The sequence below is a fragment of the Lytechinus variegatus genome, chromosome 8, assembly GCF_018143015.1.
Source record: "Lytechinus variegatus isolate NC3 chromosome 8, Lvar_3.0, whole genome shotgun sequence".
Lineage (NCBI taxonomy): Eukaryota > Metazoa > Echinodermata > Echinoidea > Temnopleuroida > Toxopneustidae > Lytechinus > Lytechinus variegatus.
The window spans coordinates 23,396,025-23,408,413 of NC_054747.1; the positions used below are offsets into that span (position 1 = coordinate 23,396,025).

The 12,389-nt window shown below is 37.9% G+C and overlaps 1 protein-coding gene across 5 annotated transcripts in view; it reads left to right on the forward strand.

Annotated features, from left to right (window-relative positions):
- Positions 1-9,509, forward strand: part of LOC121420191 (zinc finger protein 883-like) — a 30,256-nt gene extending 20,747 nt beyond the window's left edge. For 2 of the 5 annotated variants that reach the window (XM_041614740.1, XM_041614737.1), the window contains exons 7-11: positions 91-171; positions 291-371; positions 490-570; positions 3,400-3,684; positions 8,093-9,509. In XM_041614740.1, the coding sequence (XP_041470674.1) occupies positions 91-171; positions 291-371; positions 490-570; positions 3,400-3,684; positions 8,093-9,321 (1,757 nt within the window). In that variant the 3' untranslated portion in view covers positions 9,322-9,509. The remainder of the gene's footprint in view (positions 1-90; positions 172-290; positions 372-489; positions 571-3,399; positions 3,685-8,092) is intronic. The other 3 variants (XM_041614741.1, XM_041614739.1, XM_041614738.1) reach the window with 3 other exon arrangements.
- Positions 9,510-12,389: the final 2,880 nt, after the last annotated feature.

Consider the following 12,389-nt stretch of genomic DNA (forward strand, 5'->3'; position numbering starts at 1 on the left):
ACAAGCTTGATTGATGTTTAAAGGGTTAATCTTGGCTTTCTGTTATCCATCAATCTAATTATATCCTTACAATTTATCTGCTCATACTAGGTCAGACTATTACAATCAAACGTGAGGTAGATGAAGACATGACCAACCCTGATACAGCTCGAGAACAATGGACCACACAAGGTAAGATTCACTGTTTCGTGTATGTTCTAGAAAAAGCCTGATTGATGTTTAAAGCTTCAAACATAGTTGACTGTTATACATCTTAATTATTTTGCTTACAATTTATCTGTTCATTCCAGATCAAACCTTTACCATCAAACAGGATGTGGATGAAGACATGACCAACCCTGATACAGCTCAAGAACAATGGTTCCCACAAGGTAAGATACACTGGTTCATCTATGTTCTAGAGCAAGTTTGATTGATGTTCAAAGGCTCAAACATTGTTGACTGTTATGAATCTTAATTTTTTGCTTACAATTTATCTGTTCATTCCAGGTCAAACCTTTACCATCAAGCAGGATGTGGATGAAGACATGACCAACCCTTATACAGGTCAAGACCAAAGTACCACACAAGGTAAGATACACTGTTTCATCTGATTTACAGAAATTATATAGAGCAATACGGTTACGTAATTGTCCCCCATTAATAATTATTTAACAATTTCAAGCAATGTTTGAGACTTTAAAGAAACCTCTTCATTGTATTTTGTGGCAATGGATGGTTGCATAACCCTATCTGGGCCGGGGGTATTTTGGAAGTTCATACGGCTGGGGGGAGGAGGGGGGCTCCCAGGCCCGCCTTTAGATCTCGGTCGTTGATCTCATGATCGCATCGAAAATTGGCATGCAGGCTGTCAAGAACATAATATGCAAAATTGTATTGTAATTCATTTCTTGCAAATCGCTATCAGGCGATGATGATAATTTATGCAAATTTAGTATGCAAAATCATACTTTTTCCTCTAACTCCCTAAATAGAGCTAGAAATGTCCTGATTTTTGGTATAGAAACTTTTTGTCTTGTTCTAAGCGAATGTACATGAGAAGTTACGATATCAGATCAATATCTAATGTATTTGTTTTGCAATTTCTTTTGTATTTCCTTGTTTTTCTTTTTTTTATAAACTTTGTCAGGGATTTTTTTAGATCATAAACGGCAGAAAACAAATCCATTTAAAGCAGCAAATCTGAAAATAATGATTATTGGTTGAAAACTTAATTTCCATTGACTTTGTACATGAAATTACGTTTTTGTACAATTTTTGGTCTGACATGCACTTACATAATGTTGCATATTTTCGGAACCGCATATTTGGGTGTCGCAAAAGTGGTTTCAAAAGTTACGCAAGATTTTTAAGTAACAAAAAAGGGAGCGGCGCGGTAAAAAAAAATTCTGTGGCGAAAATATTGAATGAGTCGCCTAGATAGAGTTAAGAATCATGGGTTTGTGTGTAGGGAGAGGGGGGTGGGGAAGGATATCAGGGCGCCATACAATATTCTTAATATGTCAACATATTTTTATTTCATGTATTTGAGAATCTAGGTCAATATCCTTTTTGTCTCGCCCACCAGAGGTGAAGGCGAGACTTAGGGATCCAAATGTCGTCTGTCCGTCACAAACCTTATGACGCATAACTCCACAACCGTATGTCGCTTTCCAACCAAACTTGGATGGTAGATGGAATTGGGGGACCTGCATGTTATTCTTTAGTCAGAGGTCACATGGTAAGGTCAAAGGTTCTTTTCAGGTCAACGTTACGTTTACATGCAAGACTCTCTTATGACACCTAACTCTGCAACCGTGAGTCACTTTTCAACCAAACTTAGATGGTAGATGGACTTGGGGCACCTGCATGTTAGGCTGCAGTCAGAGCCTCAGAGGTCACATGGTAAGGTCAAAGGTCATTTTCAGGTCAACGTTAGGTTCACATGCAAGACTCTCTTATGACACCTAAGTCCGCAACCGTTAGTCACTTTTCAACGAAACTTGGATGGTAGATGGACTTGGGGGATGTGCATATTATGCTGCAGTCGAAGGTCGCATGGTAATTTCATTTTCAGGTCAACACTAAAGTGTAAACACAAGGAGTCTTAACTCTCTCTAGGCCAGGGGGGGCCTCAGCCTCAGCCCCCCCCTCAAAGAGTCGTGCGATATTTTCACCGAACAAATTTTTTTTACCGTGCTGCTCGCTGCCTTTTTACTTTCAAGTCTTGCGCTACTTTTGAGTCCAATTTTGCGTCAGCCGGGTACGCGGTTCCGAAAATACGCAACATTATGTAAGTGCATGTTAGACCAAAAATTGCTCAAAAACGTGATTTTGTTTAATAGTCAATGTAAATTGTGTTTTCAACCATAAATATATCATTATTTTTAGTTTTGCTGGTTTAAAAGGATTTATGCTGTTTATGATCTTAGAAGAGTCCCCAACAAATTTCATTGAAAAAACAATGAAAAACAAAGGGTCCAAAAAACAACGAAATACATAAGAAATTGAAAAAAAAAATGTAATGCATAAGAAATTGATCTGATATCACAATTTTTTTCATGTAAACTTGCTAAGAACACCACAGAGAGTTTCTGTGCCAATAATTAGAACATTTGGAGCTTTATTTATGGAGTTAAATCAAAAAGTATGATTTCGCATAAATTAGCATAATTACTTAATAACAATTCGCATGAAATAAATTACCATGCAATTTTGTAGATTATATCCCAGACAATCTACATGCCAATTTTCAGTGCAATCGCACGGTCGACGGCCGAGATCTCAAAGAGGGGCCAGGGAGGCCCCAGCCTAGATAGGGTTAAGACAAGTGTTAATCCATCCCAGTCATTTCACAATGAAGTTTTGATACAATTCTGTTGCGTACCCTTGCAAATCACGATATTTCTGTTTATTTTCATTAGTGGGCGAGACACAAAATCGCTTTTACCTTGTTGGTGAATGAAGGTCTAGCTGGGAGACACTGCCGGTTAAACAGAGAGCAAGACCTCTGAAGGACTGCTGTGAAACCAAGAAATTTGCATGATCATTCGAAGGGTTCTTCAACAAACTTGATCCTGGGTCTTTCACGATTCCTGATGGATCTTTCAGTGGTCTTCGTTGTCTCCATGATCTCCAAAACTTTTTGAAACGGCCCAAAACAGTCTTTCAACGGTCTGGCAGGAAAATTTTTTTTAATGGATTTCAGCGGTCTTTCAGTGGTCTTTCGATTAGTTATCTTGAAGACTGCTTTAAGACCTTACAAATTTTAGGTCCTTCAAAGGATAGAGCAATCACATTATAGTGTTGTCCTGATAAAATACCATCAACAAATTAAAAAAAAATTTAGATAAGAGCTTTTTTAACTTTGCTCTTAACGTTTCTACGATCTGAACATAATGATTTTTTTTTCTCTTCCAGATAAAGATCTTTTGGATGGAGAGAACAAGAGACAATCATCAATGACAGAATGCAGTGTAGATGAGTCCCATCAGGGTTTACAATGCAATAAGACATTTACAGTTGAGAATTCTTCAGTTCTACATCATAAAAGACACTCTAGGGAAGTTGAGTTTGGCAGTCATCCTTGGACAGAGTTTGGAGACAGATGCTTCAAGTGCCCCCATTGTCATAAGAATTTTGAATGTAGGGATACTCTTATGACCCATGTGAGCACACACACTGGAGGAGAGACTTATTGCTCTTGTAAGAAAGGATTTTTACAAAAGAACATTTTTACTGATATTAGAACCCAAACTAAAGAAAAACCCTGTATGTGCTCTCATTGTGACAAGAGATTTTCTGACAAGACCATTCTTACAAATCATATTAGAACACATACAGGAGAAAAACCCTATATTTGCTCCCTCTGTGAGAAGGGATTTGCTAGAAAGAGCCATCTTACCCGTCATATAAGAACACACACAGGAGAAAAACCTTTTCATTGCTCTCATTGTGGTAAGAGATTTTCTCAAATAAGTAATCTTTCCTGTCATATAAGAACACACTCAGGAGAAAAACCTTTTCATTGCTCTCATTGTGAGAAGAGATTTTCTGACAAGTCCATTCTTCAAAATCATATTAAAACACACACAGGAGAAAAACCCTATATTTGCTCTCATTGTGACAAGAGATTTTCTACCAAGGTCATTCTTACAAATCATCTTAGAACTCATACTGGAGAAAAACCCCATATTTGCTCTCTTTGTGAAAGAGGATTTTCTCAAAAGGGCTGTCTTACCCGTCATATAAGAACACACACAGGAGAAAAACCTTATCGTTGCTCTTATTGTGAGAGGAGATTTTCTACCAAGGTCAATCTTACAAGTCATATCAGAACACACACTGGAGAGAAACCCTATATTTGCTCTCATTGTGAGAGGGGATTTTCTAAAAAGAGCTTACTTAATCGTCATATTAGAACACACACCGGATAAAAACCTTATCATTGATCTCATTGTGAGAAGAGATTTTCATAGATTTCTGTTTTTACCCATCATATAAGACTACGCACATAGGAGAAAACCCTGTATCTGCTCTCATTGTGGTGAGATATGCTTAAAAATGGTGATCTTGTTCATCATAAGAATACACACAGGAGAAAGAGCTAATCATTACTCTCATTGTGAGAAGAGATTTTTTGAGAAGTCCGTTCTTTCCTGTCATACAAGAAAAAAATGCAGGAAAATAACACTATATTTGCTCCTACTTTGTTGGGATTGGGAAAAAGAGCCATCTTACCCAAGAACAATCACAGGAGAAAAACCTTATCATAACTGTCATTGTTAGAAGAGGTTCTCTGACCAGGTCGTTCTTACCCGTCACATAAGAACACACTGGGAAAATACCTTATCATGATAGCTCTTGTTGTGTCAATAGATATAGATGTCACAAGGTCGTTTTTACCAATCATAATAAAACACACAGGAAAAAAAACCCCTATATTTGCCCTCATTGTGAGAAGGGATTTGCTCAAAAAAGTGATCTTACCACTCATATAAGAATACACAGGATAAAACGCTATATTTTTTTTTCTCATTGTGAGGAAGGATTTTCCCAAATGACACATCTTACTGACAAATAAGGAACACAGTTGTGAATTTTGTATTGGAAAAATTGGATATTGCCAAATAGAAACTCTCCAAATTTGGTACCAAAATTAATTTCTTGTGTATTGTCTCATTTCGTTTGTTTGTTATCTCTTTTTTCTTTGTTTTTAATTATTTTTCAACAAATTTGTGATGCTATTTTGGGCATAAATAGCATCAAATTATAAATGACTGTTGTGATTGGAAGTAAAAATAACCACTCGTTTATAAATTTTTGGTGAGCACACATTTTGTTTTAGCATGTTTTGTACGCAAGTCTTGTTTTGAGCAAATATGGATATGTCATACTGTTGCATGAATTGTAAAACTGTGTACTTGGAGTCACAAATTTAGTCACACAAAAGTTTTGCGAGGCTTGACAGTAAAATATCGGCAATCAGCGCGGTAAAAAAAAATTAGCAGCTGATTTGTCGTACAAATTGTTCACTACATTTGCAGCAGTCTCCACCCAACGGTCCACTGGTATTGCCGCAAACGGTAATGGGGGCCCGCCATCAAACCAGAAAATATCTTCTCTTCCTCTTCGAGATATACATCGTCAAAACGGTAGGAGCTGGAAGACAATGAAGATTCTTGTGCAATACATGTATGTCTCCCACACCTTCTGACAGTGGTCGTACAAATAGGGCTCTTGTTTCAGCTTGTGCTTGCTCTTCATTGATCCATTGCAACACAAAGACTCTGTATTTTCAGTTTTTCACAACAAGGTGCATGGGAGTCTGTAGCACTGACTGATATTTCTTTACATAATGAGTGTGCATGGTGAGCCGAGGCTTTTCTTACAAGTTTTGTATACATTGTGACCAGTCGAAAAACCTGCTGCATCATCTCTGTTTAGCACCAGATCCTTGAAAAAATTTGTTACTCCTGTGACTCGCAGCTGTTATGGGCTCTTGGATAATATCTGTTCAACTCATTTAATATATCATTGCTGTTGCGGCAGGCACACAACAGAACTATCTTCCGATGGCACAAGAACTTATTCTGGTAGCGGTCCTGCAGGTACTTTAATATCCTGTTGTATGTGACCCTTTTCCCCCATTTTCAATTTCCATCAAATGAGAGCACACCTGTTCTTGTCCACGCCACTGCTCCACCAGTATTTTTATACACATGGGTTTCCATTACTTCCCCTATATGTATCTCAGGATATTTCCTTACTAGTGACGCACACTTTGGCAACGTCTGATTCAACATTCTTCTGACAACTTCTAGGCATTTATTTTTTCAGTCCTTCTCAAGATCAATTTTGACAGCTTCCTGAACTTCTGCTTTGCCTTCTCACTGTTTGTGTCCTTTGTAGTCAAATATTCTGGAGAATCACTGGTCTCTGACTCAGTTTCTATCAAGCTTGGTTGTTCTGCTGATGATCAGGGGCCCGTTGCAGAAAGAGTTGCGTTTCAACGCAACTTCAAAAAATCCATCGCAAGTCCCAAATGCGCGCTGTTGATTGGTTGAAAATCAAGTTGCGCATGATTTTTAGAGTTGCGTTGATTGCAACTCTTTCTGCAACGGACCCCTGGTCAAGGTCATTTTCAATTCTCTGTCAGAGCATAATGTACTTCGGTCAATGCCAAGGTCTTGTCCTGATGAGGCCTTCAATTCGGTTGTAGCTTGTTGAGCTGCAAGATCCCACAATGAGTCCCGGATCTGTTTGCGCTGGGCAATAGCACCTTCAATATTTTCTTAAGAGCATCTCTGGGTTATGTTCTCTTAGCCTCTCCCTGCTTTGTTTTGAGGTCAAGTTATTTGTTATCTACTTGGTAAGGACTGTATCTTCACTTCAAGCAAGGGAGCAGATCTCTCCCATCTCTTCTTTTGGAGAAGTGTAGCAGTATTTTTGGTGGCACAAGGTTAAGGTGTTGAATCATACTATTGTAGTTGAAATTTTTTATATACTCTGGAACAAGTAGGTGTTTTTGTTGTGCTCAAGCAGCGAAAATACTAGTGGGTAGCTGCATAACTTTCCTCACAGCTTATCACTTTTGTAAGAAGCATCTGTGGCAATTCATATATGATACAACTCCTTCAGTCCAGCAATCCCCCTTTCGTCGACGGCCATTTTCACAATTGCTAAGTGCGCTAGTATATGGTTGATGGTTAATCATTGATAAATCCAAAAGGACAGAATAGTAGATTCCATCCCTCTTGCTCAAGTTGTTTCCTAACACCTCAGTTTCACCCAACTTTCATTGAAAAAAGCAACATTGAGAAAGCCATGTCACTCTGATTTCTGTATTTCACTGTCAACGTATTTTTAATTTATGTATTTGAGAATCTAGGTTAATATCCTTCTTTGGTGGATACATGGTCTCGCTGGGAGACACTGAGAGCAAGATCTTTGAAAGACTGCTGTGAGACCATGAAACTTGCTTGATCCTACAAGGGTCCTTTTAACGAACTTTCGAAGAACCCTGAAGTCTTTCATGAATCCTGATGGATTTTTCAGTGGTCTTTGTTGTCTCCATGATCTCCAAAACTTTTTGAAACGGTTTAAAACAGTCTTTCAGCGGTCTTTCAGGAAAAAACAAAATTTGAATGGATTTCAGCAGTCTTTCAGTGGTCTTTCGATGAACTTTCTAAGTTCTAGTCTCTGCATGATGTTTCGACAGGCTCTTAAAGATTTTTGCATAGATCACTATAAGGCTCATGAAAGACCAGGGAGAATCCATGGGAAGAATTCTTGAAGATCTCTATAGGACTCGTCTGAGACCAGTAAGACAAGAAATATCTATCAGTCTTTCAGAATTCTTGGAGGGGACTTTCTGAGCCATTCCACAGAGATGACAAATTTCAGTTATCTTGAAAACTGCTGTAAGACCTTGCCAAATTTTTGCCCTTTCAAATGTCCTTTAAAGGATAGAGCAATCACAATATATTGTCTTAGTGTTGACATGATAACACACCATCAATAAATTGAAAAAAAAAATCTTTTTAGATGAGAGCTGTTTTACTTTGGTCTTAACGTTTTTACGATTTGAACAAGATGATTTTTTTTCTTCCAGATAAAGATCTTTTGGATGGAGAGAACAAGAGGCAATCATCAATGACAGAATGCAGTGAAGATGAGTCTCATCAGGGTTTACAATGCAATAAGACATTTACAGTTGAGTTTGGCGGTCATCCTTGGACAGAGATTGGAGACAGATGCTTCAAGTGCCCCCATTGTCATAAGAATTTTGAATGTAGGGATACTCTTATGACCCATGTGAGCACACACACTGGAGAAGAATCTTATAGTTCTCATTGCGACAAGGGATCTTCTCAAAAGAGTTATCTTACCCATCATATAAGAACACATACAGGAAAAACAACCTTTATCTGCTCTCATTGTGAGAAGGGATTTTCTCAAAAGAGCGATCTTACCCGTCATATAAGAATACACACAGGAGAAAAACCTTATCAGTGCTCTCATTGTGAGAAGAGATTTTCTGACAAGAACAATCTTACAAGTCATATCAGAACTCATACTGGAGAAAAACCCTATATTTGCTCTCATTGTGGGAAGGGATTTTCTCAAAAGAGTGAAGTGACTCGTCATATGAGAACACATACAGGAGAAAAAACATTTACTTGCTCTCAATGTCACAAGACATTTTCTAACAAGAGCACTTTTACAATTCATGTAAGAAGACATACAGGAGAAAAACCCTATATTTGCTCTCAATGTTACAAGACATTTTCTAACAAAAAGTCGTTAACAATTCATATAAGAACACATACAGGAGAAAAACCCTATATTTGCTCTCATTGTGAGAAGAGATTTTCTGAAAAAAATGATCTTACCCGCCATATAAGAACACACACAGGGGAAAGACCTTATCAATGCTCTCAGTGTGAGATGAGATTTTCTGAAAAGGTTGTTCTTAGAAATCATATTAGAACACATACAGGAGAAAAACCCTATATTTGCTCTCATTGTGGGAGAGGATTTTCTCAAAGGTGCAATCTTACCCGTCATCTAAGAACACACACAGGAGAAAAACCTTATCAATGCTCTCATTGTGAGAAGAGATTTTCTGAGAAGTCTGTTCTTACCCGTCATATAAGAACACATACTGGAGAAAAACCTCATCATTGCTCTCATTGTGACAAAAGATTTTCCAACAAGGTGGTTCTTACAAGTCATATTAGAACACATACAGGAGAAAAACCGTATATTTGCTCCCTCTGTCAGAAGGGATTTGGTAAAAAGAGCCATCTTACCCGTCATATAAGAACACACACAGGATAAAATCCTTGTCATTGCTCTCATTGTGAGAAGAGATTTTCTGAGAAGTCAGTTCTTACCCGTCATACTAGAATATGCTCAGGAGAAAACAACCCGTCATTGCTCTCATTGTGACCGGGGGGAAGGGGGGCACTTCCATTGACGAGTGGATACCATGAGCGACAATGGGGTCTTAAAAAGCACCCTAAACTTGTATTTTCCTTGTTCTGAAAATGCACTCCTTAACAAGTATTGGTGTGTGAAACCCTACCCTTAACAAATATTGGAAACAAATACTATGGCAAGTATTCCCAGAACTGAGCACCTAAACAAGTACAGCGATTTATTTTCCATATTCTGAAAATGCACCCCTTCGACTATTGGAAACAATACGATATTTTAGCAAGTATTCCCTGAAATGAACCCCTAAGCAAGTACAGAGATATTTTATTATGTCACGCGTCCGTCGATCGGTCGTCGGTTTTACCATTAGACACCATTATTTTGGTTTAGTACGGCCCCATTTCCACACCTCGCGCTCATCGGACTCTAAACACGTCGTGTTGGGGCAAAAAGGACATCCTTTTATAATTTTTTTTTTATCATCCCCGCATATTTGACCCTAAACACGTACATTTTTTCCAAGCGAAATAGATACCTTTTTTCAATATTTTAATGTTTTGACACCCTATCTTGAAAAAGACATCCTTTTTACATGTTTTTTTTTTGGTCGCTCATATCCACTCGTCAATGTAAGTGCCCCACCCCCCCCCCCCCCCCCCCCCCCCGGGTAGATTGTCACTGGGTTGGGGATTACAATTTATGAGGCAATTTATGTCTGTTTTGGGAAAGGGAGCTTCTGCACATCAACGTCCGATTTGGATTACATGAATGGTAGGTTCGGGATATGATTTTTGTGAGTAACTTTCTAATATCCAATTGCTAAATATGTAAAGAAAATAATGCTCAAACAGCTATTTTGAATAAAAATAAAATCTTTACCAAGAGAAAGCATGATATTCAAATTTAAATCCTGATGGCCGGAAAAATTACAAATTAATACTAGCCTAATACATGGGAGTAAACAAATGCACAATGCTTTTGTGATATTGTTAGATGATATTACTCTAGTATAGTTTTCATTTCCAGACTTCTTGTGAAATTGCAATGAAAGGCTCTCATTTCACATTCCAAGAGGGAAATGAAATGATTCATTCTTATGTATAATGATAAATGTATGTGCCCACCAATATTTTGTAATTGCCTCTCCTTGATTTTGTATATTTCCTGATGTGTTGTAATTTTTATGTTTGCATGTAAACAAAGTTAATTTCCATTAAGTTGGACATTACATGATATTAATCTTAATAGTCTGGTCAGTTAGCGGAATTATGTGGACACGGTGGACAAAAGCATGATTTTTTTCTCCAGACCTTTGTTTATGTATAAGAATTAAGAATGGGGTATGCTCCAAAAAATCTGGCTGCAGGAACAGTGAAAAAATGGGTGAAAATGTCAGAATTTATGAGTTCAGATTTGTCTGGTATATAGACTAGCGCTAGTGCAAAACTCAATAGCAGTGCATTATTTTGCATTGGATTAGTTCTTGAATTCAGACCCTTTTTGAACAGATCTTCTGTTTGTCCTCGCATCTCAATGCACCAAATATCTGAATGAAGATGCTAACCAAGCCGAAGGGTGACGGTGGAGGGGGTTGAATGTTGGTGTGTGTGTACATATTTTGGTCTTGGGGTAAAGGTGTGCAAGACACATTTTTTGCATGTGTTGGAAATTGTGTTGCCATGGTAACAGTGTATTATTGCAAAAATAAGGTAAAAATCTTGCAGTTAGAAACACTTCCTCTGTTTTTAACCGATTCTCATGAAATTTGGCACACACATTGGTCTTGAGGTGAAGATGTCTAAGACATACTTTTGTGTGTCTTTCAGAAATCTTGTTGCCATGGCAACAACATATATGGTGAAAATTGGGAAAAAATCTTACAATTCAAACTGCTTCATCAGTTTTCAATCAATTCTAATGAAATTTGGCACACACATTGGTATTGAAGTAAAGATGTACTAGGCACTTTTTGTGTGTGTTTCAGAAACTGTGTTGTCATGGTAACAAATTATCATATGGCAAAATTTAGGTAAAAAACTTGCAATTTGAACTACTTCATCAGTTTTGAACCAATTCTCGTGAAATTTGGCTCACACATTTGCCTTGGGGTAAAGATGTGCAAGAACCTTTTTTTGCATTTGTCAGAGAGTGCATTACCAGGGTAGCCACATATGCCAGAAATGTAGGAAAACTTATTGTGGATCAAACTTCCCCTGTTTTTAGTCCGTGCTCATAATAATTAGAAGAAATATTCATCTTAGGGTAAAGATTCATATTAAATTCTAAATGTCTTCTCTGCATTAAAATGTGGGGGTATTAATCACCTTCATTAATATTTCTGGGTTTGGGGGAAGGGCAGGATTAGTCCTTTAAATCTGACATCAAAGAAGGTTAAAGGCAGTGGCCATTAGAAACATAAAAATGATAAACACTCTTAAAAAAACGCATCCCCTTAAGGGCATATAGGCTGGAGGTACACTGGGTGAATATGAAACCTTCCGCTGAAGCAGAGGAGTTCCAACACTGGCAAGCAAAACAAAATGTGTACCCCTTCTACTTTCAACAGCTGATTTTCCAAACCTTAGTTCCACCTCCCCAAGATGTGCACCCCTCCCCATACCACTTTTAGTTCTACTTCCCCATGCTCAAACCAGTCTACACCTTTGTCCCTCAGGGGTCAATGCATTTTTAAAGCTAGACATTACTCTTTTTTTTGGGGGGTGGGGTCTTTAGAAAATGACCTCATTAAAATTACAGTTAAAGGATTATGACTAGGAACTTAACACCCCCCCCCCCCCGAAAAATAGGGGGCTGATAATACTTTTTAGCAGAAAATCCCCTCCCCCCTTCAAAGGTAAGAAGAGTCCTTTGCACTTCTGACCATTCATTTGAAGCTTAATGCATTCTGATTTGATAAAAATTGTTTACAGTACCCAATTAACCATTGTTTATTTATATTCTCCTACTCA